Raw genomic sequence first — 27,690 nt, forward strand, 5'->3', positions numbered from 1 at the left:
ATAATCTGTCACTTCCCCCAGTGTTCCAGTGGTTTGGCTCACTGCAGCCTCAGACTCCTGGGCTCAAGGGATCCTCCCACCTCAGCCTCCTGAGTAGCTGGGAATACAGGGGCACAGGGGCACACCATCACGCCTGGCTAATTGTTTTATTTTTTGTAGGGATGGGGTTTCACTTTGTTGCCCAAGATAGTCTCAAACTCCTGACCTCAAGTTATATTCCCCTCATCAGCCTCCCAAAGTGTTAGGATTACAGGCATGAGCCACTGTGCCCGGCCCCACCAGTGTTTTTCATTTGCTTGTTTATGAACCAGCATGTGATTTGTAGCAGATATTTTTTGGTTCATAAAACTGTTACTGCCAAACATTTTCTAAAACCTTTAAGTTAAAAAACATAGCAAAACAAAACAGAAAGTCTCTGAGTGACATAAGTTCCTAGTTGGTAGACTGACAGGGCTCTATAAATAGATCTTGTCTATTGGATGAAATGGAGAATCTTCTTTCCAGTATGATGGGCATTGCCCTGGTGTCCAAGAAAGTATGACCACTCATTCCATTGGTTGCATAGTAATCCTCATTAGGTAGTTATTGGAGGCCTAGACCTTACTCTTTAGTTTTATGAACTGCATCCTGAATCCTTTACCTGACTATGCTATCATGCTGTAACCCCATCTTGTTCCCTTCCATCCGTATGTGAAGAATTAAAGCAGTCAGATGAAACCTAGATGGGCTGTTTATTGGAGAAAGAAAAGATAGTTAGCTGAATTCATGCTTACCTTCTTAAACCATGTTGATAGGGTCACTTACTTCCTCTGACTTTTCTGCTAAATGTTTAGTGTACCAGCACCAAGGTTTAGGACACACTGAGGTTCATGTTAGGGTAAGAGAGAAGCTTGAGGTAATATGCAATGCTGCCCTCTTTCCCCATTTCTACTGCTGTTGGGAATTGATTTCGTTCTTCACCAGGCCTTATCCCTATCCTGCAATATTAATTGATAAAGGGTAGATTTAGAAGGCATACTGCCAAAGTTCAAATCCTGGCTCTGCCATTTAGTAGTTGTCTTACTTCAGGCACAAATTATTTAACCTGTTGGTGCCTCACTTTTCTTATCTATTAAATACATCTAGTAATAGTAATAGACTATTAGTAATATTACTAATATTACTATTAGTAATAGTAATAGTACCTATTTTACTATTAAAATAGTAATAGTACCGATTACTATTAGTAATAGTAATAGTACCGATTACTATTAGTAATAGTAATAGTACCTACCTCATAGGAATGTTTTTAGAATTAAATAAATTCATGTATTTAAAGTGCTTATCACAGTGCCTGGTTCCAAGTAAGTACTAGTGTGTTTACTGTTACCATCATTTTCATCATTATTGGCAATTGTGAGACTCTTAAGAGTGTTTTTGCAGAGTTAAAATATTAGGTGTCGATCCTCTTTTAAAATGTTTGCCTCTAAGGACCTTGACCGTTCCAATTCCATCCGTACACTTGTCTAAGCTAGCAGGGGGAAAGGTTTTTTTGCTCTTGGTGGAATGTTTTAATTAACATAACTGTGTGTTTGTATGTGTGTGATTTTAATAATTCACAGTAGTGCATTTAGATTGGGGGACAGTAACCTATATTATTAAAATTCTTTTGCAGTTGTATACAATTGTAAATTTTATTCTTTTTCAATTAATCTGATTTTAGTTAAAATAATTACCGGGGTATTTTAGTTACACTAAACATGTTTCAGTAGTACAACTACATTATTGTTTAAATATACTCCTACGAACTTACTGGGAAATACAAGGACCATGTGTTTTTCTTTGGGAAAATATGTTTGCTGATCTGTGAAGCGATGAGGACTCAATGGCTTTTGGAAAACATCTCTCTCTTCTCTTACTACAGCACCAATCCATTATTAAACATAAAGGCTGGGTCAAGCCCAGTGCCTCACACCTGTCATTCCGGTGCTTTGGGAGGTTGCATAGTAATCCTAGGATTACTGTGCAAGGTGGGAGGATTGCTTGAGGCCAGGAGTTTGAAACCAGCCCGCTCAATGTAACAAGACGCTCATCTCTACAAAAAATGAAAAAATTAGCTGGACATGGTGGTGAGCACCTGTAGTCCTAGCTACTTAGGAGGCTGGGGTGGGAGGATTGCTTGAGACCAGGAGTTCAAGGCTGTAGTGAGCTATGATCACACCACTGCACTCCAACCTAAACAAGAGAACAAGACCCTGTCTCTTATTATTTAAAAAAAAAAAAAAAAAAAGGATAAGGGATAGAAGACCAATACAAACACATCTTGTCTCTCACTCTGATGATGTGATTATAACCATAGCAACCACTGGCCAACTAGCCCACAGTGGAAGGAAATCTGGTGGCTCAGAACTTTCTATGCTTTGTTAAAGATTTGTGATTTTTCCATAGGAGATTTACAATAGGAGATTGCCTTCGTCAGCTTAATATTTTGGAAAAGTAAATGATTTTTATGTCCCAGGAGGCCATTATAGGAGAATTGGGTATCTGTGACCAGTGTAATATTAAATTTCTTTTTCTTCTGCTCAGAATTAGTTTTTGCAAAAGATTATAAGCATAGATAAGTATACATACACACATTAACCTTAGTGAAGTAATTATTGGGCAGATAAAAGGAAAATGCCCAATTCAAATTGTAGAAATATAAATATGCACATATGTGTATGTATATATATTAATATACACACACACATACACATATCTCCATACATACCCATTTATCCAGAGGAGAAGATACATTGGAAAATTCTTTTATTAAGCCTTAATACAGTTAAAAATTAGTAGTATTTGTTTTTATTTCCTATTGGAAAAACTTCAGTGGTACTATTATTTATTTTTTTTTCCCAAGAGGGAGTCTCCCTCTGTTGCCCAGGCTGGAGTGCAGTGGCGCTGTCTCAGCTCACTTCACGCTCTGCCTCCCAGGTTCACGCCATTCTCCTGCCTCAGCCTCCCAAGTAGCTGGGACTACAGGTGCCCTCCACCACGCCGGGCCAATTTTTTGTATTTTTAGTAGAGACGGGGTTTCACCGTGCTAGCCAGGGTGGTCTCGATCTCCTGACATCGTGATCCACCCGCCTCAGCCTCCCAAAGTGCTGGGATTACAGGCATGAGCCACTGCGTCCGGCCTCAGTGTATTATCTTAATAGAAATATTGCGAATTCATATAATTACTTTACTTTCTTATTGATGTAAAAGAAAGCAACAACTTATAAAATTTTTTCTTATAGGCTGGCATGTATGAAGCAGTTAATGAGGTTTACAAAGTACTTATTCCTATTCATGAAGCTAATCGGGATGCAAAGAAACTATCCACAATTCATGGTAAACTTCAAGAAGCATTCAGCAAAATTGTTCATCAGGTAATGATTCCAATTTCTAGCTTCACTATAAAGGGAGAAAACTGCCTGAAAGCATTAATGTTGTTTTGCACTGATGTCAAACTGGATCCCGTGAAATGACCATTTTAATCAGACTACAAATGAGCGGTCAAAATGATAGTTCATGGCCAAAGCAAAGCTCATTAGCAATAAAAATGAATTCACCTAAAGTAAATGGTGATCATCATAAACTTTCTGCATAGCTTTTTTTTATTTTTGAATTATTAATTAGCAAGTTAAAAATTGTGATTTTCTGTTTCACAAGGTAGATCATAGTTGTGAATCTCATTTTAAAATTGATATCTATTCCTTTGCTGTGAAAATAAAGTTTTTATATTTCAGCCTTTTAAATTAAATGATGTGAAACTTTAATAATTAAACTACTAATATTTTTAATGACTGCAACTGAACTTTATTTTTCCTAGATGTTTACATTCAATCATCCTTTGATATATTTCTAATACAAAAACATTATTTTGTGAAAATAATGAATAAAATGGTTGTCTTAATGTATATTTAATTCTAATAGTATTTCATTAATCTTTATAGTTCATTATGGAATCTACATATTATCACTAAAGTTAGAATCAAACTTAGTTTTGAAATGAAGTACATTACTAGCGGTTGATTTCTTTGAAACTAAATCCTTGGCTTCACTGAAATACTGCAAAATATCCTATCGAGTCTCCTCCTCCTCCACTTTTCTATTCCCTTCCCCGTGCTACCCTACTGTTACCTATTGCTGCCAGTATCAAAGGAGGTGGAGTATGACTATCCACTTTTGTATTCAGTATTAGTCCTACTTTGTTACCTATCAGCTTGACCTCTTCTTTTTTGCAATGAATTATGCTGTTCTAAATGAACTGATTAATCTGAAAAGCCTTTGACAGTCTAAAAATAGGGCTGCTATCCTGTTAAGTCAGGATTTTATTGTCATGTATTAAAATGTTAAAGTCGCAAAATATTGATTAGGTTTCATGACCGTAACAGGTAGGTCTTTTAATAATCAGTTGTACATATACTATCACAGGAACCTCAAGCCAGTTTCTAGAGCTGTAAATTGCAAATTATAAATGTTAGGTCTGGAACATTTAGAGCTAGTCGTTTCTGAGAAACTTTTAGCTATTTGTGTTATTGGCATTTGAGCAGAGTTGCAGTTTGTATTTTAATTTATCCTGGATACTTAGTGAAGTGCAGCTCACCTTAGTTAGAGATCTCACTTAAACATGTAAATGGTACAAGCTGCTGGCTCTCTTTCCCTAAAATTGTACTTTCTCTTAAAGTTTTTAAAAGGCAAAATTTTAGCCACTGGGTTTTGACCAAGCAATTTATGAAATTATTGCAGGTCTTAAGTAAATGAATATGCTGTTTAAAATATCCTGCTGTCTTCTATTTGTGGAGAAGAATTTATGGTATATGGTGCCTTTGGCCTTTTTTGTTCTTTTAAACAGTTTTTTTATGACTTGCCCTTTTTTACTTTTTATTATACAGAGTACTGGCTGGGAGGTAGGTAATGTTTTAGTTAGTTAAAGACACTAATAGATTGATTTTATCAGATTTCTTATGCCAATGCTTTGCCCACATGTGCTAGCTGTGGGCATTCTGTTGCTATCTGCTATCAACTGAATTCATTAACCAAAGAAATTTTGTTAAAATATTGTAAGTTATTTTAAGAAATATCTTATTATGAGGTCGTAGGCAGTGCATGGAAATCCATATGTTACACTAATGAGATTCTTTGGTAAATGAGCCACTTTGTCATCACTTTAGTTTTTACCCTTTGAAGCATTTCTCTCATCAACATTTATACACAGATTTCTTTTTTTAACCATATCGTTTCACCTCATTTTACAGAGGTCGATTTATGTGTTATTGCTCAGAGGTGTAAATAAAAAATACTCTATTTCATCTGATCTCAGATGGCGTCAGTTACAAAACATACTAGTATTTTATATGCCTTTAAGAAAGGAAAAAAAAAAATCCCTGTGTATTAAACCAGGATATCCTATTAGTTGAAAGATGAATACCAACTACAAAAACATTAAAATGTGAGCAAAAAAAGTACATTTTAGAATTGATGAGATACTCTGTTAATTTGATCTTGAGTCACTTCACCTTGACTATGAGCACTACTGAGGAAAGAAATTCACTTTTGTCATTTAAATTTTGTTGGGGAGAGGGATAAAGAAATTAAGAGAACTTATAATTTAATTTGACCTCATATTCTGACAGCATTTGATATATTGTTTGATAAGACTACATATGCTTCCTTTTATGTAGTAGTTAAGACTTACAAAAAGTTATATGTAAATGCAATCTTACCTGAAAAAAATGCCAGGAAGAATTACCATTATTTTAAACGTTTCTGCAAAGGAATTAATTCTATAAAATATGCCCTAATTTATTTTGATGAGGTAAAGCAAGGTAGTAATAAGTCAGGTTTATTTAAAGCTAGGTATATTTGTAAAGTTGTGTGCTTTGCCTCTCACTTGTTGTCAGATTTATGTTGATCGAACAGCTTAGGCTTCTCTTTTTGGGTTTGCATTGCAATCCTTGTTTTAAGACCCAAATAGAAAACCTTGGGAATAAATATTACTACTGAGTTTTCCTCCATTTCTGAAATAGTACCCACGTCTTGTTTTTCTTTAGATGAAGCCAGTCCTTTTATAAATCTACCTTAATTCTCCAGATTAAATGTATATGACTGTATTAATACTCAAAATATAATCCTCATTCCTATGGCTCAGTTAAGACATACATAAAGAGACTTGCCATGGTTATCTATGAATGATAAAACTCCTTATAAATTTCCTAACATGAAATAGAATTAGTTGAAAATTAGGCATAAAATAATATATTGAAACCTCTGAGCAGTTTATTACTAGTTTCCGTGATGCTAAATCGACCCCTGAAAGGTATAATTTTCACTGGTTATGACATTAATATCATTCTGTCATCATGTTTATTGCATGGTAAAAGTCTCACAGACTTTATTTTCTCGTTTATATATTTGTCACTACCTTTTACTGGACCTTTAGCTTTGTAGCTGCTAAATTTGTTGCACGTTTGTTTTTTGCTTTTCCTTTGTAAAACTTAAATGGATGCCTGCATTTAAAAAATGTGTTTTCTACCATTTGCTGCTTATTTGTTTTGAAATTTCTGTAATTAAAATGCTTTCTGTTTTCTCTTCTCTCTTGTCCCTGGTTGCTGACCCTACTCCCCACTTTTACTATTGTCTATTGTGGTAAGTTCTATCTTGTGGATATTTTTCTTTTTGACTCGATGAAAACTTCAGTAGTTTTGTTTTTTCTAAAAGCGATGTTTCCTAGCTAATTTTCTAGTATTCTGGTAGAGCTCTCACTGGATTGAAGTCCAGTAAGGATAATCTGTACATTGTAGAAAGGCTCTTTAAATTGATAACTTGCTCCCCAACTTATAGGAAAACCCCATCTGGGCTTATATATTAGTCACATGTTTCATTTTTTTATTGTGCTCCTTGATTTAGTGCAAATTACTTGAGTTGGCAAAGCTTTTTAGAGGGGTGTGTGTGTGTGGGTGTGTGTGTGGGGGTGTGTGTGTGTGTGTGTGTGTGTGTGTGTGTGTGTGTGTGAAAGATAACTCTATAACTTAGTATTTTGGTAAAGTCTTTACCATGCAAAATAATAAATCATGAACCTTTCAGGAGTCATGTGGCTGTTATCTCCTCTGGTAGCTTCAGTTCTTTAATGGCTGTTTAGTGTTCACTTTTATTTTTACTTTTCCCTCGAAATAGTAGGAAGTAAAAGCACGTTTGTTGTCTTTTAAAATTTTTGTTTATGAGATGGGGTCTCACTCTGTAATTCAGACTGGAGTGCAGTGGCACGATCACAGCTCACTGCAGCCTTGACCTCCTGAGTTCAGGTGATCTTCCCACCTCAGACTCCCGAGTAGCTAGGACTGTAGGCGCATGCCACCAGCTGATTTTTTGCATTTTTGTAGAGACGGGGTTGTGCCATGTTGCTCAGGTTGATCTCAAACTCCTGGCCCCAAGCGATCCACCTGCCTCAGCCTCCCAAAGTCCTAGGATTATAGGAATGAGCCACCATGCCTAGCCTAAAAGCATATTTTGAGCACTTCTTTTTTTATGATGCATATTTAATTATTTTTAGCAGAAAGAGAACTGTTAAATTTCTGTATGAAAAATTTTAAAACCACTTTCTATATTATGTATGTATATATATATTTTTTTGTAATTATGTTTGTACCAGCCTGGAAACATAGTGAGACCATCTCTACAGAAAATTAGAAAAATTGGCCAGGTATGGTGTTGTGCGTATGTACTCCCAGCTACTCGGGAGGCAGAGGCAGGAGGATTGCTTCAGCCCAGGCATCAAGGCTGCAGTGAGCTATGATGGTACCACTGCACTCTAGCCTGTATGACAGAGACCCTATCTTAGGGTTAGGGTTAAAAAAGAAAAGTTTGTTCAGTTATCAAATAGTGACGAATTTGTATTCAGAAGTACACTAATAGAAGTTTAAATTTTTCAGAAAAATCAATCCCCAGTGATAACATAGTCATGTGATACTTTTTTTTTTCCATTCAAAGATCACAACATATTTTTTTAAAGAACACAACTACTCTAGTACAGTATATCTTACATTTTCTGGAAAGGCTAGAGAAGATCTCTACTAGATCACTAAGGAAATATAGATTACCCTAACTTTTGAGATTGACACATGCAAATTGACTATATCTTAACTCTCATTATTGGACTGAATGGACATGAATGTGAGCCAGTATGTTGGTTTTTATATGTTCAGAAATACTGGCCATAGTTCTGGCTCAGTGGCTTCTGTTGGATTTTTATTTTCTTCAATCCACACTAAAGCTGAGTGAGATAAAGTAACACATCCAAGCAGTTAAAAGATAGAACAGGATTAGAAACAGCAAATTATAATGAGCAGGGGGATCAACTCTGAAAGAAGGAAATGAAATAAAAATTCAACAACAAAGCGTGGTGAAAACAAGTACTTTTGGGTAGTCGAGTGGGTAAATGTGACACTCTAAAGAAGAAAGTAGAACAGGTCAGGCACAGTGGCCCACACCTGTAATCCCAGCACTTTGGGAGGCCAAGGTGGGAGGATCGCTTTAGTTCAGGAGTTCAAGACCAGCATGGTCAACATGGCAAAACCCATGTCTCTACCAAAAAAGAAACAAAAAAAATTGCCGGGGCATGTACCTGTGGTCTCAGCTACTTGGAAGGCTGAGGTGGGAGGATTGCTTGAGCCGGGGAGGTAGAGTTTGCAGTGAGCCGAGACCATGCTACTATGCTCCAGCCTGGGCAACAGAACGAGACCCTATCTCAAAAAAAAAAAAAAAGAAATCAGAACATTGTAGGTATAAAACATCCATGAGCCTTTACCTCAGAAAGGTAAAGTTAGATGTGAAGAAAGCTAAGGAAAACATAGTAAATGGGAAGAATCTTAATATCTCTAAGAGGAGATACTTTCTGGTAGTTAGTGACTCCCTGATGACTGGTATAGACCCATAACTGAGCACCTGATAATATATCCCATACCACTGATTTTTTTCTGCCCCTTATGCTACTTTTGAGAAGAAAAAGAAAGATATGAAAGCCCAGCATGGTGGCTAACACCTGTAATCCCAACATTTTGGGAGGCCAAGGCGGGAGGATCGCTTGAGGCCTGAAGTTTGAAACCAGTCTGGGCAACACTGTGAGATCTCATCTCTACCAAAAAAAAAAAAAAAATTAGCTAGGCATGGTGGTGTGCACCTGTGGTCCTAGCTACTTGGGAGACTGAAGCTGGAAGATCACTTAAGCCCAAGAGTTCGAGGTTACCGTGAACTATGATCACACCATTGCACTCTAGCCTGGGTGACAAGAGTAAGACCCTGTCTTTTAAAAAGAAAGAAAAATATGGACAGCAAATATTTACTATGTAGATGATATTAGATGTGGTTTCTTTTTTTGGGACTGGGACATAAAATGGTCAGATATGTCCTTCTGATAAGAAATGGAGTACAATTTATCTTGGAAGAATGTGTTTTGTCAGAAAGCCATCAACCTGATTTTTATGCTGAAGTATAAAGGATATGCAAGCATGCAAAAATAATTGCAGTAGAGGATCAAATATAGAGGAAAACAACATAGGGAAGGAGGTAATCCTCAAAAGAATTTCTTGAGGAAATTTGTAAGAATTCTCAAAAAACACCAGAGAAGTGGACGATAGTTCAGGGGTTATTCTAATGTCCTGGTGGTTATACCAGTATATATAGAATATGGCGAACATAAAGCTTCATTAAGAGCTTGAGGCCGAGCGTGGTGGCTCATGCCTGTAATCCCAGCACTTTGGGAGGCTGAGGCAGGTGAATCACCCAAGCCTGACCAACATGGAGAAACCCTGTCTGTACTAAAAACACAAAATTAGCCGGACATGGTGGTAATCCCAGCTACTTGGGAGGCTGAGGCAGGAGAATCACTTGAACCCGGGAGGCGGAGGTTGGGGTGAGCTAAGATTGTACCATTGCTCTCCAGCCTGGGCAACAAGAGTGAGACTTTGTCTCAAAAAAAAAAAAAAAAAAAAAAACACTTAAGAGTCGGGTGTCAAATATATTAGAGTTTAACTTCCCACTCCACCACTTACTAACAGTGTGACCTTGGGCAAGATACTTTTCCTCCTCTATAAAATGAGGGTGAAAATAATGGAATCTATCACATAAAATTGTGATAAGAGTTGATATAATACATGTAAAGTGGTTAACCAGTGCCTAGCACATAGTAAGTACTCAAAAAATGTTGAAAGTTGTTATTTTTGTTGTTAATATGATTTAATCATCATTACCATTAGAAATCTTAACACTATTTAGTTAATAAAATCTAAGAGGTTTTATATTTCCAAGTTGAGATCTGCAACTAGAAGTGAACTGGTAAATGCTCTTTAAGAGTAATAAACCTAGTAGAAGGAAAGAGAGATCACCATTGTGTGAAATACTGGTATGCCTATATGGAAATCAGTTAACTTAAAGGAAGCATAGTGGGAGAGGATAAAAGAAGTTAGAGAAATGATGTCACTGTGGAAATATACGACTAGTCCAACGGAATGTTTCTTGCTAAATAAAGACAACAAAACTAAAATAGATTTATGATATATTTGTCATAAGAGGTTTGAACCATTTAGAAACATGGTAGATGGATTTCTTTGTCCCGGACATAGTTTCATCACCCAGAGGATTGTGGAAGCAGTAAGTAGAATTGCTAAGAAAGAATAAGCTGTATTGTGAGGAGTGATAGAAAGTTCAGAAAGGATTCATAACAGTAAAGAAAGGTAATGCTAGAAAAACAGGCTAATTTATAGGAAAGTTTTTTTGTTTTTGTTTTTTTTTTAATTCAAAAGAAAAACAGGTATCATCCTGTGGTCCAAAGCTCTGAAGAAGATGAAGTGAGTTTTTCCTGCAGGCGAGGCAATGTGACTGTGCTTCCATGAAGCATACTTCCATAGTAGTTTGACACTAGAGGGAGTCTAAGTTGAAAATAGTCAAATTCTCAGCCTTTCTTTCTCTTCTAGCCTCATCCCCTGATGCTCTCTCCTCCACTCCATTCTGCACACAAACATTTATTTTTAAATAACCAGTAACTCCTTGTAGTTACTTCTCTAACCTTATCTCATCCGATTCTACCTGTTTGCTTACTCTGCTCCAACCACACTGCTTACCTTCCTGTTCCTCAAACACACTTGGTAGGCTTTAGCCTTCGGATCTTTGCACTGGCTCTTTTCCTCTGCCTGGGATGCACGTCGCTCAGGGATTCACATGAATAAATCTCCCATCTCCTTCAGTCTTTGCTCAGATGAAACTTACCCTGACCATCGTCTTTGTCCCTTTTGTTCACAGAATTTTTTTGAGACGGAGTCTTGCTCTGTTGCCCAGGCTGGGGTGCAGTGACGCGATCTCGGCTCACTGCAAGCTCCGCCTCCCGGGTTCACGCCATTCTCCTGCCTCAGGCTCCTGAGCAGCTGGGACTACAGGCACCCGCCACGGCGCCCGGCTAATTTTTTGTATTTTTAGTAGAAATGGGGTTTCACCATGTTAGCCAGGATGGTCTCGATCTCCTGACCTCATGATCCGCCCGCCTCGGCCTCCCAAAGTGCTGGGATTACAGGCGTGAGCCACCACGCCCAGCCTGTTCACAGATTTATCATAAATATCTAGAACAGTTTGCTGACACATAGTAAGTGCTCAATAAGTATTTGAATGGATGAACGCTTTCCCTAATATTTGTATCTGCCTTCCCCTGACCCTCTATCACAGTGTTCCTTCCTTCCCTTCCCTGTCCACTTGGCCATTTATTTTGAGTAGAACCCTATGGGTTACTTCTGTTGTGACTTACTTGCAACAAGATTAATCTTTCCTTATACCCCTTTTTAATATAGCATATATCCCTTTGTTTTGTAATTATTTGAATACATTTTTTACTCTCTTGGGAAGCAAGTCTAACTTATTTTTACTTTCCTATTACTGAAGATGAACAGTGGCTAACATAGTAAACGCCCATTAATTATTTTTCCTTGAACCAAATGTCATGAGAAAGTGTAATAAAAAGAGGTAGGTTAGTTTTAAGCTACCTTAATAAAATTCAGTGTTCAGATTCAAGGTGACATTGAGCCCAGCAACACACCTTCATTGGTCAGATCACATCAACAGTATTATGGTTATATCTGGGATATCACACTTTAAAGGATGGCATTGAAAAACTAATAAAATGCCAACAGAGTAGAAATTACTGTCATATGAAGATTGAAAACTGGAAAGTTTAACTAAAGGGAACAAGTCCTAATTGTTATCTTCAAATATTTAAAGGGCCGCAATATTGAAAAATTAGAATGTTGTTTTAAACTGGAAACCTCTGAGAGGAGGACAGCCAGAATAGCAGCATATTAATATTACAGGTCACACCTGTAATCTCAGCACTTTGAGAGGCTGAGGCAGGTAGATCACTTGAGCCCAGGAGTTCAAGACCAGTCTGGGCAGCATGGCAAAACCCCATCTCTACAAAAAGTACAAAAAATTAGCTGGGTGTGGTGGCATGCTTCTGTAGTCCCAGCTACTCAGGAGACTGAGGTGGAAGGATCACTTGAGCCCAGGAGACAGAAGCTGCAGTGAGCCATGGTCGCACCACTGTATTCCAGTCTGGGTAATGGAGTGAGACCCTGTCTCAAAAAAACTAAAAATAAATAAAAAGTAGGAATGTATATGTATATATGTGTATGACATGTTTTGAAAAAAAGTTACAAATTTTTAAGTAATTTTCTTAGGTTCTTTTTTTTATTTTTCATGCAGTGCCTTTATTACTTAAGTCAAAATTTACTATTATTATGTTGTTCCATTGGTTTACTTATGGTTTTAATCAGAATTTTAGTTGAATCATTTAATCTGTATAAATGGATCAATTTGCTGTAGAAATCAGTTAATTTTTATGTGTGTTAAATTTTGAAATAAAGTAACTGAAAAAATGTTTTTAAATTAGAAGCCTCAACTTTCTTTAGCTCCAAATACATTTTTCTTTAAAACTTGTCATGTTTTTGGACAAAAATGTAAGGATATTTTTCGTCACTATACTTTTTTTTTTTGTGGTAAATTAAGGATTAGAGCTTCCCATTTTGCTTAATTATGTGTGGCATTTCTGGCTTATTTTATATGCCCTTTTGCTTTTTCAGTATAGGAAAAATAATATAAAGCAGATTAGGCTTAAAGAGAATTCAGAGGTATTTACTTACTTGTAATGTGCATATAGGCATCACCAGAGAATCCTAAAATAATTTTGTATCTAAATTGTAAAAATTAGCCGAGCAAGGTGGCACACACCTGTAATCCCAGCTACTCAGGAGGCTGAGGTGACACTTTTTTTAAAAAAAATTGTAAAAATTGCATAGAAAGTGTCCAGATATTTATCTTTATTGAAAGAATTTGTCAGGCCGGGCGCGGTGGCTCACGCTTGTAATCCCAGCCCTTTGGGAGGCCGAGGCGGGCGGATCACGAAGTCAGGAGATTGAGACCACGGTGAAACCCCGTCTCTACTAAAAATACAAAAAATTAGCCGGGCGTGGTGGTGGGCGCCTGTAGTCCCAGCTACTCGGAGAGGCTGAGGCAGGAGAATGGCGTGAACCCGGGAGGCGGAGCTTGCAGTGAGCCGAGATCGCGCCACTGCATTCCAGCCTGGGTGACAGAGCGAGACTCCGTCTCAAAAAAAAAAAAAAAAGAATTTGTCTTCTGATATGCTGTGTGAGAGTTAAGGTGACCTTAATGTACTTTGTACCTGACATGAATGTGTAGTTAATGCATGCCAATGGGTGGTTTGGGTGATTTAGAATAACCAACTCATCTAAAAAATTTTTTACTTACTATCTTTCACTCATAGATTTTTTTTTTCCCTTTCTGTTCCATTTTTAGTAACTCTTCTAACATAAAAATTTTTTACTGGGCTGGGTGCAGTGGCTCACGCCTGTAATCTCAGCACTTTGGGAGGCTGAGGTGGATGGATCACCTGAGGCCAGGAGTTTGAGACCAGCCTAGCCAACATGGTGAAACCCGTCTCTACTAAAAATACAAAAATTAGCCAGGCATGGTGGCTTATGCCTATAATCCCGGCTACTCGGGAGGCTGAGGCAGAAGAATCACTTGAACTTGGGAGGTAGAGGTTGCAGTGAGCCAAGATTGTGCCACAGCACTCCAGCCTGGGCAAAAGAGTGAGACACCATCTAAATAATAATAATAATAATTTATTGGCACAGGGCTGCTAATTGTAGAATTTTTGCTTTAGTGCTTCTAGAGGGTCTTGACGTTTACATTGTCTGCTTTATGCCAGGTGCTATCTTTGACTCCTAACTTTTACAATCTCATTTAATATTTGTGAAGAGTTTATATAAAGACTAATGCTAATTTAAAAATACGTAAGTGTTGTTTTAAAATTTAACTTGATCTAGTATGCTCTAGTATCAGCACAATTAAGAGAGTTTATGTTATATCAAGCATCTTTTCTTGCAATAAGAAAAATGAGTTAATTTATCTCAGTTATATAGATTTAAAAAACAGACCAATGTGATAGAGGCACTTCGTACAAACTCCGAAAAATATGTGATTTAGTCACTTGTTAGTAGCCCTATTTGCATAGTTATTTGTTAGAAATAATGAAAAAGGAAAGACTATTTACTTTGTTTAAACCTTCATTTAAAATATTATAATTTTGAATTAAAACTTTTTGCCATGTTTTGGAAATTTTATGCTGTAACAATCTAAACATAATGTGAAAAACAGGAAGATTCCATATTAAAGTTTCTTCATTTTCCTAAACCTAGGATGGTAAGCGGATGTTTGGCACCTATTTTCGTGTTGGTTTTTATGGAACCAAGTTCGGGGATTTGGATGAACAAGAATTTGTTTACAAGGAGCCTGCAATAACCAAACTTGCAGAGATATCTCACAGATTGGAGGTGAATGCTGTGGTGGTTAATAAAATGTCATCTTTAGTTTGTATTATCTCTGATGATTAGACTTTCAGATCCAGATCTAATCATTTAGTAAGCCAGATCTTGCCAAATAAACTACTCTGTTAGAGAATAAAGATTTTTAATAGTTACAGTAATACTCTTCCAAATCTTTTATGGCAACAATAAAATAGTAATATTGTTTATTTTTTGAGACTATTTTCACACATATTTTAGAAACCCCTGTAATATTGTTTATTTTTTGAGACTATTTTCACACATATTTTAGAAACCCCTGTATCCTTCAGAATTACTGCGACTTATGGAGAAATATATAGTATAATCCCACATTTTGTTGAAAAAGACAAAGAATTAAGCAGTAGCTAATAGTTGAACTAGAACCAGAACCCTAAGAAATTTCTGACCCAAGCATATTATCTCTTTGGCTTAACTGGTTCCAGGTGAGGTATCTTTAGAACGTAAAAGCCTGAAATCACACCTTAAAAACACTTCCTTTAACCTTTATAACTTCTTAATTTTCACCATAAATGATTGAGTTTCATATTTACTGGGCTAACTAGTATTTTCTGTTGTAGTTATTCTTTCCAACCTTTCTCTATTTTTGTTACTCAACGTGTAGTGGATGGACCAGAAGCATTGGGATCACCTGGGAGATTGTTTGAAATGCAGAACCTCAGACCCCACCCCAGCCCTTCTGAATCAAAGTCTGCATTTTAACAAGATCCCCAGGTGATTCGTATTCACAAAGCAGTTGGAGAAGTAGTGCTCTAGGCTTGTTTTTATTCTCACTGATGTTAATTTCTTGAATGTTATATTCCTATTGGTGACTTCTCTGGCCAAACTGACATAAATTGGCTCAAACTGTGACTTTCTGTTTTTCAAGAGGTTAGGTGTAAGTCTTGGGAAATATTAATTAGACTTACTCAATTATAAAAATTACCTTTGGGATAGCAGTGGGGGTTTCTCCTTTGAAGATTCAAATTCAATTTTTCCTTTGAATAGCTTCATCCTTTGCCCATGCTGCTACTCAGTGTCATATGGAATAGTCACTATATTCTTGACCTAAGGTTGCCTTTTCAAAATGTAAACCTATAGAGAACTGCAACAGGTCAATGCTTTTATTTGAAAATTCTGGGATTAAAAAAATAGTTCATAAAAATGAATGTTTATTCATTAACCCATGGTCTCTAAGAAATCAAGCCACAACAAACTCAGTAAAACTAAGATTTTTATACATCAACAATAATGAGTTTCTTTTGTCTTTGCTTTTTGTTCCCTTTTGTTTCTCTTGAGGACTTCTGGTGGAATCCTGTATTTTTATTGGAGAAAATTGTTGTTTTCTGATATTTTGTGTCGTTTAAAGTTTGTGGATGGGAATAATGTCAAATAAATATGGACCGAGACCATGCTAATTTATAAGCTAGTATAATTTTTTGTAAGCCTAAATCATTATCTTTTAATTATTGATATGATTGTATAGAACTCACTAATTCTCCAAATTTTGCTCAGAAGTCACCCTCAGGCCTTCTCTATTTCCCAATCTTTTTAACTTCATATAAAATGTTTCTTTTTCTTTATTGTAGGGATTTTATGGAGAAAGATTTGGAGAGGATGTGGTTGAAGTAATCAAAGACTCTAATCCTGTAGACAAGTGTAAATTAGATCCTAACAAGGTATAGTTGATTTGACTATAATGACATATAGGCATCTCTTTGAAATCCTCTGTGCAATTTTGTTTGAGAAAGACTAAATGATGACTTAACAGTGAGGAAATGAAGGCCTTTTTTCTTTCCTAGGCATATATTCAGATTACCTATGTGGAGCCATACTTTGACACATATGAGATGAAGGACAGAATCACCTATTTCGACAAAAATTATAATCTTCGCCGATTCATGTACTGTACACCCTTTACTTTAGATGGCCGTGCCCATGGGGAACTTCATGAACAATTCAAAAGGAAGACCATTCTGACTACGTCTCATGCCTTTCCTTATATTAAAACAAGGGTCAATGTCACTCATAAAGAAGAGGTAAGTCCATTAATGGGCAAACAGCATTAGTGAAGCAAATATATTCAAGCCATGTAACAACAACTTAGATGTACCAGAAGATATGTACCATCCCTTACACCATAACATATTAGAACTTTACCCAGTTTTAAGTCCTTAATTTTTTACTTCTTTTCTAAGACCCTAATTCACCCCCAGCTTTTTCTTTAAAAGGTTGATTTTTTTTTTTTTTCATTTAGGGATCCAAGTTTGGAATTTTATTGTTACATGAAAGTTTACAATTGATCTTTTTTTTTCTAATTTCAGTTGATTATACATAAAGTTCATTAAATAGTTTTCAGTCAGTACACTGATTTAACAGATGCTATTTTACTCAGATCATCTTAACACCAATTGAGGTTGCTATTGAGGACATGCAGAAAAAGACACAGGAGTTGGCATTTGCAACACATCAGGATCCCGCAGACCCCAAGATGCTTCAGATGGTACTCCAGGGATCTGTAGGCACAACAGTGAATCAGGTTAGTGCTTTTTGCTAGCACTGTGTGATTTAAGCTGTAAATATGATTTGGGATAATTTCAGATCACAAATAATTGTTAAATCAAATGAAAAGGATCTGCCTTCTCTACTGCCTGTATTTTTCTACCTATGCGATCTTATAAATTCTATTAAGAAGGAATTGATTCACTTAAAATAATATTTCCTTAAAAAGCTTGTACTAAAAGAATGTGATCTTTAAAACAAGGGCTCATTTTCAGAGCTATGTACATATATGTGAACCTCTACTATGTTAGATTCTCCCTGATGTTACCTTCTCCAGATCTCCTTTACAATAAGTTGTGAGGATTAAATAAGTGATATGGAATCATTTTTTAAATTTGAATAGTATATTGACACAAGAAATTATTGTTCTTTTGTCATATGCAGATTAGAAGCCATCCCCATTAGTCCTTGTGGTTGGTTCATTAAAATGATCTTGTCGATGATTTTAGGCATGGCCCCAATCTTAGGAATATTCCATGATAAGGGAAAATACAGAAAGGCTTCAAGTAAGATTTCCTGTACCATGTCTTAACTACTTTTCAGATTAAAAGAACAAAGCCAAAAAATGCCCCATCAAAACTGAAATAAATACCTTAAGACCTTTACCTCCTAGAAACATGCATGATTTTAAGGTTTGATCTCCAAATGATGTAGCTTACAAAAGATTATCCTTTTTAACACAATGTCCGGAATACCTTTGGAATCCTGAGGGAAGCTGTTTTAGCAAAATCAACTCTGATAATCAGCAGATTGGCAGATGTAGTAGCTTGACAACTTTTACATCCAGGATACATTAAAGAATGTGAAAAATACAAAGCAAAATACATTAATGAACATAGTAGTCAGTCTTTGAGTTCCTATTCTGTTTCTTTGAAGAATAAACTAATAAGAAGTTAATTTCACTAGATAAGAATGTAGAATGAAATTAGAAAATACTGAAACAGTCTGTGGAGTTTTAATATAGGCATAGGTATATATGCATTAAGCTTAAATGCAGCCATCTCAGTGCTAAGAAAAATCATTTGAGTAAATTCTGTCTCTGTGATTTTAGAGATAACAAAAAAACACACTTCTTTTTTATTTTCTTATTTTTCAGGGGCCTTTGGAAGTTGCCCAGGTTTTTCTGTCTGAAATACCTAGTGACCCAAAGCTCTTCAGACATCATAATAAACTGCGACTCTGCTTTAAAGATTTTACTAAAAGGTATTCAAGGCTTTCTGCATCAAGATCCTCAAATTGAGACTGTCCAATACCGCAGTATGACATAAGGCCTTAAGGAACTATTGAAAAGAGAAAATAGGCTAGGCACAGTGGCTTACACTTGCAATCTCAGCACTTTGGGAGGCTGAGGCGGAAGAATCATTTGAGGCTGGGAGTTTGAGACCAGCCTGGAAAACAAAGCAAGACCCCATCTCTACGAAAAATATTTAAAAATTAGCCAAGTGTAGGTTGTGCGCCTGTAGTGCCAGCTACTCAGGAGGCTGAGACAGGAGAATTGCTTGAGCTAGGAGTTGGAGGCTGTAGTGAACTATGATTGTACACTGCACTCCAGCCTGGATGACAGAGCGGAGCCTGTGTCAGAAAGAGAGAGAGAGAGAAAACAAAAAAACAGAAAAGCGGTTGACAATAATAAGTAATCTGTGTAGAATTTACTATTCTTTAATAGCATATACTTATTCCCCTCTCCCACAACTCTACCATATTCTATAGTGCCATATATTTAATTTTAAAAATTAGAAAAGCCAAGGCTCAGGAAATTTTATTAACTTGAAACTACTATTAGATCATTTAACTTCAAAGCTACTATTTATTGTGAATCTTCAATATTTGAGTTTCTGCTCCCCTCCCCCCAGGGTACTTAGAAGCAGTAAACTTGGAAGCAAAAAACTTCTGTTCAGATCCTGACCTTATCATTGATTGTGCTTTTCCAGGTCACTTAATTTCTATGATCTTGCATTTTCTAATCTATAAAGTAAAGATAATGATATCTACCTCCCATAGGGAAGCTATGCAGGTGAAATAATTTGTGGGTGTGTCAGTCCCCAAGACCATCCCCAATTTCAGTGATTTGCTAGGAGGACTCACAGGACTCAGCATATAGTTATACTGGTGCCTGTGATTTATTGCACTGAAAGAATATACCAAGTAAAGTCAGCAAAGGAAAAAGGTGCATGGAGTGAAATCTGGAGGAAACCAGGAGCAAGCTTCAAAGGGTCCTCTGCCAGTCAAGTCACACAGGACTTGCTTAATTCCTCCAGCAATGAGTTGTGACAGCAGGTGTGAAATGTTGTAGGGAACCTCATTGGAGACTCAGTGCCAAAGGTTTTTATCAGGGGCTGGTCATGTAGGCAGCCTCTCTCTGAGATGTACCAAAATTCTAGACTCTCAGAAGGAAAGCAAGTATTTAGCAGGTGAACTGTGGTAGTAAAAGAAAGAGACCTGTTTCCTGCATTTAGAATTGACTGATTTCTGGCATTAATTTTATTATTTGGGAGGTGTAAGAAAACAACAAAAAAATACACCCTACCATCTTTGTAAACCAGATGATTATGGAACAGTACATACTTCTTTAGGTCATAGACATTTAGTAACAATCAAGTGCTTTGTTTCTTGCTTTTGTTTTTGGAATATTTTACCATGACTACAATTCTTAAATGTCCTTCTTTTTGTATACATTTACTATAAGGTAATGAATTCCTGTAGTCAACAGGTCTCCTTAAGTGTTACTATCTGTAGAGAAGGTTTTCTCCTTTTATATTGCAAAAAAACAAACAAGAGGTGGGGCGTGAGTGGCTCACGCCTGTAATTCCAGCACTTTGGGAGGCCAAGGCGGGCGGATCACCAGAGCTCAGGAGTTCAAGACCAGCCTGGCCAACATGGTGAAACCCCTCTCTACTGAAAAATACAAAAATTAGCCGAGCATGGTGGTGGGTGCCTGTAATCCCAGCTACTTGGGAGGCTGAGGCAGGGAGAATTGCTTGAACCCGGGAGGTGGAAGTTACAGTGAGCCGCGATCATGCCACTGCACTCCAGCCTGGGCAACAGAGTGAGTACTCCATCTAAAAAAACAAACAAAAAAATGAAACAACAGCAACAAAAAAAAACACAACTACATAATATAAACCTTACAAAGGAGTTATAGCCAATACTACATTTTTTATTTTTGTGTGTTACCATTCAGTATGGTAACTAAATAGTATGCCTTTATGCATGTGTATTTTACAATAGTCATATGTATAATCTTAAATTATTTTTCAATTAAAGTTTAAACTATTCTAATGGTTATATTCTTCAAATTAATATACTGTAGTCATAATATACTTATAATCTTAAATTCTTATTTTTCAATTAGAGTTTAAACTATAATTCTAATGGTTACATTATTTCCTAAAATTAATATACTAGAATTTAAGTTGAATTTGAATGTGGTATAGTTTACACTACAATGGATCTTTTTCTTTTGTTAAATTAAAATTTCCAGCATGAGATGACTGAGGCACAGTACATGAACATTTTTTGTTTTAGAGACAAGGTCTGACTTTGTCACCCAGACTCTGTAGTGCAGTGACACAATCACAGCTCGCTGCAGCCTCAAACTCCTGGGCTCAAGGGATCCTCCTGTTTCAGCCTTATGGTGTGCACCACCATGCCTGATTATGTTTGGTTGGCTGGGTGTTTTTGGTAGAGATGAAGTCTTGCTATGTTGCCCTGGCTGGTCTCGAACTCTTGGTCTCAAGTGATCCTCCCACCTCAGCCTCCCAAAGTACTAGGATTACAAGGAAGAGCCACCATGCCCAGCCTATATGAACATTTTTATTGGCTGACAGTATGTAGTACATTCTAAAAAGTTTCTAAGTACAGTTGACCTTGAACAACACAGAGGTTGGGGTGCCTGTCCCTTGTACAGCTGAAAACCCGTGAAAACTTTTGACCCTCCCCCCCAGAAACTTAACTAATAGCCTGCTATTGACTGGAAGCCTTACTGATAATACAGTCATTAGGTACATAGTTTTTATGTTATATGTATTATATACTGTCTTCTTACAATAAAGTAAGCTAGAGAAAAGAAAATGTTATTAAGAAAATCATAAGGAAGAGAAAATATATTTTACTCTTCATTAAGTGGGAGTGGATCATCATAAAGGGCTTCATCCTCCTTGCCTTCATGTTGAAGAGTCTATGGAGGAGGATGAAGAAGTAGGGTTGATCTTGCTGTCTAAAGAGTGGCAGAGGCAGAGGAGGTGGAGGAGGTAGCAGGGGAGGCAGAAGAGGCAAGCACACTCAGTACAACTTTATGGACATCATAATTTTTTTTTTAATTTCCATAGGTTTTTGGGGAACAGGTGGTATTTGGTTACATGAGTAAGTTTTTTTGTTTTGTTTTATTTGAGACAGAGTCTCTCTATGTGCCCAAGCTGGAGTGTGGCGCAATCTCAGCTCACTGCACCCTCCGCCTCTCGGGTTCAAGCGATTCTTCTGCCTCAGCCTCCTGAGTAGCTGGGATTACAGGTGCCCGCCACCACGCCCAGCTAATTTTTGTATTTTTAGTAGGGACGGGGTTTCATCATGTTAGTCAGGCTGGTCTCAGACTCCTGACCTCATGATCTGCCTGCCTCGGCCTCCCAAAGTGGAGTAAATTCTTTAGTAGTGATTTGTGAGATTCTGGTGCACCCATCACCCAAGCAGTATACACTGAACCCAGTTGATAGTCTTTTATCCCTCACCCCAGTCTTTTATCCCTCACCCCAGTCTTTTATCCCTCATCCCTTCCCACCCTTTCCCACTGAGTCCTCAAAGACCATTGTATCATTGTTAAACCTTTGCATCCTCATACCTTAGCTCCCACTTAATGAGTGAGAACATAAGATGTTTGGTTTTTTCATTCCTGAGTTACTTCACTTAGAATAAATAATCTCTAATCCCATACAGGTTGCTGCGAATGCCATTTACTCATTCCTTTTTATGGCTGAGTAATATTCCGTCATATGTATACACCACAGCTTCTTTATTCATTGATTGGTGGGCATTTGGGCCAGTTCCACATTTTTGCTATTACAAATTGTGCTGCTACAAATATGCGTGTGCAAGTATCTTTTTCATGTAATGACTTCTTTTCTTCCATTTTACTATCAAATGGTAGTTCTACTTTTAGTTCTTTAAGGAATCTCCACACTGTTTTCCATAGTGGTTGTACTAGTTTACATTCCCACCAACGGTGCAGAAGTATTCCCTTTTCACCGCATCCACACCAGTATCTATTTTTTTTTATTTTTATTTTTTGATTATGGCCATTCCTGCGGGAATAAGGTGGTATTGCATTGTGGTTTTGATTTGCATTTCCCTGATCATTAGTGATGTTGAGCATTTTTTCATATGTTGGCCATTTGCGTATCTTCTTTTGGGAATTGTCTGTTCATGTCCTTAGCCCACTTTTTGACGAAATTGTTTGTTTTTTTCTTGCTAATTTGTTTGAGTTCATTGTAGATTCTGGATATTAGTCGTTTGTCAGAGGCATAGATTGTGAAGATTTTCTCCCACTCTGTGGGTTGTCTGTTTACTCTGCTGACTATTCCTTTTGCCATACAAAAGCTCTTTAGTTTAATTGAGTCCTGCCTATTTATCTTTGTTTTTATTGCATTTGCTTTGGAGTTCTTGGTCATGAAATCTTTGCCTAAGCCAATGTCTAGAAGGATTTTTCCGATGTTATCTTCTAGTATAGTTTCAGGTCTTAGATGTAAGTCCTTGATCCATCTTGAGTTGATTTGTATGAGGTGGGAGATGAGGATCCAGTTTCATTCTCCTATATATGGCTTGCCAATTATCCCAGTATCATTTGTTGAATAGGGTGTCCTTTCCCCGCTTTATGTTTTTGTTTGCTTTGTCAAAGATCAGTTGGCTGTAAGTATTTGGGTTTATTTCTGGCTTCTCTATTCTGTTCCATTGGTCTATGTGCCTATTTTTATACAGTACCATGCTGTTTTGGTGACTATGGCCTTATAGTATAGTTTGAAATCAGGTAATGTGATGCTTCCAGATTTGTTCTTTTTGCTTAGTCTTGCTTTGGCTATGTGGGCTCTTTTCTGATTCCATGTGAATTTTAGGATTGTTTTTTCTAGGTCTGTGAAGAATGATGATGGTATTTTGATGGGAATTGCATTGAATTTGTAGATTGCTTTTGGCAGTATGGTCATTTTGACAATACTGATTCTACCCATCCATGAACATGGGATGTGTTTCCATTTGTTAGTGTCGTCTGTGATTTAGTTCAACAGTGTTTTGTAGTTTTCCTTGTAGAGGTCTTTCACCTCCTTGGATAGGTATATTCCTAAGTTTTTTGAGATTTTGTGGGGTTTTTTGCAGCTATTATAAAAGGGGTTGAGTTCTTGATTTGATTCTCAGCTTGATTGCTGTTGGTGTATAGCAGAGCTACTAATTAATGTATGTTAATTTTATATCCTGAAACTTTGCTGAATGTATTTATCAGTTCTAGGAGCTTTTTGGAGGAGTCTTTAGGGTTTTCTAGGTATACAATGATATCATCAGCAAACAGTGACAGCTTGATTTCATCTTTACCTATTTGGATGCGCTTTATTTCTTTCTCTTGTCTGATTGCTCTGGCTAGGACTTCCAGTACTATGTTGAAGAGAAGTGGTAAGAGTGGACATCCTTGTTTTGTTCAGTTCTCAGAGGGAATACTTTCAACTTTTCCCCATTCAGTATTATGTTGGCTGTGGATTTGTCATAGATGGCTTTTATTACATTGAGGTATGTCCTTTGTATGCCAATTTTGCTGATGCTTTTTTTTTTTTTTTTTTTTTGAGACTGAGTCTCGCTCTGTTGCCCAGGCTGGAGTGCAATGGCGCGATCTTGGCTCACTGCAACCTCTGTCTCCCGGGTTCAAGCGATTCTCCTGCCTCAGCTTCCTGAGTTGCTGGGATTACTGGCGCCTGCCACCACGCCCGGCTAATTTTTGTATATGGGGTTTTGCCATGTTGGTCAGGCTTGTCTCGAACTCCTGACCTCAGATGATCCACCCGCCTCGGACTCCCAAAGTACTTGGATTAGAGGCGTGAGCCACAGTACCTGGCCGAGATGTTGTTTTTACAGGGGCAAGTAGACCACTTCAAGACCTTCGGTGTTAAACTCGGGGTTCTGGTTGGCCAGATGCAATGTCCAATATCAAAAGAACTTTAAAGGGCATTCCCTTAACTAATAAAATACTTCTTGAATTCATGGACAAAACACCCATGGAGCCAATCCATAAAATGGGTTCTCATCCAGACCTTTTTGTTGTTCAACCAGAAGACTGGCAGCTGGCTTTTACCTTTTCCCTTCAAGATTCAGGGGTTAGCAGCTTTGTAAGGGCAGTCTTGATTATAAACCTGACTGCATTTGTACAAAACAGTAGAGTTAGCCTATCCCTTTTTGCCTTAAATCCTAGTGTTCACTTCTCTTTTTTAGTAACAAATGTCCATTGTGGCATTTTTTTTTTTCTAAATAGGGCACTTTTATCTGCATTAAAAATCTGTTCAGAAAAAACAACCACAAAAAAAAAACCTGTTCAGGCAAATATTCCCCCTCTTCAGTGATTTTTGTAGTGGCATCTGGGAGCTTGTCTGCAACCTCTTGGTTGGCAGAAGCTGCTTCTTGGTCAGTAGAAACTGCCTCTCCTGTTTATTGGCATTTTAAAAAGGCAAACCTCTTTCTAAAATTTTCAAACCATCCTTTGCTGGCATTAACTTATCCAGCTTTAGATCCTTTACCTTCCCTTTGCCTTGTCATGTAATGACTTCACTTTTTCTCAAATCATTAATCTACAGGTATACTTTTCTTTTTTTTTTTTTTTTTTTTTGAGACGGAGTCTCGCTCTGTCACCCAGGCTGGAGTGCAGTGGCACGATCTCAGCTCACTGCAAGCTCCGCCTCCCGGGTTCATGCCATTCTCCTGCCTCAGCCTCTCCGAGTAGCTGGGACTACAGGCGCCCGCCACCATGCCCGGCTAATTTTTTTTGTATTTTTAGTAGAGACGGGGTTTCACCGTGGTCTCGATCTCCTGACCTCGTGATCCGCCCGCCTCGGCCTCCCAAAGTGCTGGGATTATAAGCGTGAGCCACCGCGCCCGGCCTACAGGTATACTTTTCTTACAGCAATCCTATACCCACATAAAAGCTGCATTTTCAATATGAGATAAAATGGTATTTCTAGGCCTGGTGCAGTGGCTCACGCCTGTAATCCCAGCACTTTGGGAGGCCGAGACAGGTGGATCATGAGGTCAGGAGTTCAAGACCAGCCTGGCCAAGATGCTGAAACGCCATCTCTACTAAAAATACAAAAATTAGCCAGGTGTGGTGGCACACACCTGAAATCCCAGGTACTCCGGAGACTGAGGCAGGAAAATCACTTGAACCTGGGTGGCAGAGATTGCAGTGAGCTGAGATTGTGCCCCTGCACTGCAGCCTGGGTAACAGAGCAAGACTCCATCTCAAAAAAACAAACAACAACAACCAAAACGATATTTCACAAAAAGTGCAAGGTTTTCATGCCTACGGGCTTACAAATTTCCTTTTCTTTTTTTTACAGTGGTCTTTACACTGGATTCATATATCTTGAGATGGTGGGCAACTGTAGCTGCAGATCGCAATCTATAATACCAAGCAATTCACCTCTTTCCTGTAATGCCATAACTTTTTTCTGCCTCTTGGGAGCACTTCCAGCATCACTAGTGGCACTTCATGTAGGCCCCATGGATTATTCAAAGTTTATGGTTACACTAAACACAATGAAAAATACACAAGAACTATGAGAAATCACTCTTTACTGTGATATGCAATTTACTGCAGCAACAACTGCTCACCTGGAGATAAGTAGCATCACATGGCATTTTAAGCAGATATATTTGAGCTCACCACAGTAGCAACAAGAGGTGGCTACAAAATTATGGCAGTAGTACAGTATGTATTGCAGTTTTTTTCAGTTGTGACTTAATAATGTATCTTTACATCTGTTTACATTTTTCTCTACTACAAATGGTGCCATGCAGGGTCCGTGTTTATGTGGGTAAGTTTTGTATATATTTTATGATAGTAAATAATAAAATAGGCTAGTGTCTTCATATACTTTACGCATTCATAACATCTTTTTCTTTTTAAAATTTTTCTCAACTACACAATTTGTTTTCAAGTTTTTTCACAAATCGCCAAAGAATTATATTCATTGGAAAAATCCACATATAAGCAGACTTTCACAGTTGCAAATTATGTTGTTAAATGGTCAGCTGTATTAACAGTGCCAACAGTGCACATTTACTAGTCTCAATACACCTTGCATTTAAATAGGATTTTTTTTTTTTTTTTTTGGTCAGTCTGTTTTTGTTTTTGTTTTTGTGTAGGGGGGATGGATTCTCTCTCTGTCACCCAGGCTGGAGTGCAGTAGCACGATCTCGGCTTACTGCAACCTCTGCCTCCCGGGTTCAAGCGATTCTCCTTCCTCAGCTTCCCGAGTAGCCAGGATTACAGGCACGCACCACCACGGCCAGCTAATTTTTGTATTTTTAGTAGAGACGGGGTTTCACCATGTTGGCCTGGCTGGTCTCGAACTCCTGACCTCAGGTGATCCACCTGCCTCAGCCTCCCAAAGTGCTGGGATTACAGGCATCTGCGCCCAGCCAATAAAAGCAAATTGAGGCACCATTTAAAACAGACTGACAGCTGGGCACGGTGGCTCAGGCCTGTAATTCCAGCACTTTGGGAGGCCGAGGTGGGTGGATCACTTGAGGTCAGGAGTTCGAGACCAGCCTGGCCAACATGGCAAAACCCCGACTCTATTAAAAATACAAGAAAATAGCCGGGCATGGTGGCATGTGCCTGTAATCCTAGCTACTCAGGAGGCTGAGGCAGGAGACTCCCTTGGACCCAGGAGGCAAAGGTTGCAGCAAGCCGAGATCGCACCACTGTACTCCAGACTGGGTGACAGAGCGAGACTCCGGCTCAAAAAAAAGAAAGAAAATTGCTTTTATTACTAAAAACAGCACTTTTCCATGTGTTTACTTTTTGTTTTGGGGTTTTGTTTTTTTAAAACATTTTTCATTAAATCTTGAATAGATTGAAAATAATATTTATAACATTTGCTATTAAAGAATAGGAAGAAAAGTCATGTGTCTACCACCCAGCCTAAGAAACCAAGCATGACCATGACTTTGAGATCCCCTCCCTGTGTATGTT

General features: G+C 37.7%; 1 protein-coding gene across 9 annotated transcripts in view; it reads left to right on the plus strand.

The window, feature by feature from the left end:
* Positions 1 to 27,690, plus strand: part of DOCK7 (dedicator of cytokinesis 7) — a 235,837-nt gene that overhangs the window by 199,157 nt on the left and 8,990 nt on the right. For 5 of the 9 annotated variants that reach the window (XM_032136374.2, XM_032136373.2, XM_032136376.2 and 2 more), the window contains 7 exons: positions 3,264 to 3,395; positions 4,905 to 4,919; positions 14,775 to 14,900; positions 16,499 to 16,588; positions 16,712 to 16,948; positions 17,305 to 17,448; positions 18,568 to 18,674. In XM_032136374.2, coding sequence (XP_031992265.1) covers positions 3,264 to 3,395; positions 4,905 to 4,919; positions 14,775 to 14,900; positions 16,499 to 16,588; positions 16,712 to 16,948; positions 17,305 to 17,448; positions 18,568 to 18,674 — 851 coding nt within the window. Of the gene's footprint in view, positions 1 to 3,263; positions 3,396 to 4,904; positions 4,920 to 14,765; positions 14,901 to 16,498; positions 16,589 to 16,711; positions 16,949 to 17,304; positions 17,449 to 18,567; positions 18,675 to 27,690 lie in introns of all 9 variants that reach the window. The other 4 variants (XM_058430387.1, XM_032136377.2, XM_032136379.2 and 1 more) reach the window with 1 other exon arrangement.

The sequence above is a fragment of the Hylobates moloch genome, unplaced genomic scaffold, assembly GCF_009828535.3.
Source record: "Hylobates moloch isolate HMO894 unplaced genomic scaffold, HMol_V3 SCAFFOLD_18, whole genome shotgun sequence".
Taxonomy (NCBI): Eukaryota; Metazoa; Chordata; class Mammalia; order Primates; family Hylobatidae; genus Hylobates; species Hylobates moloch.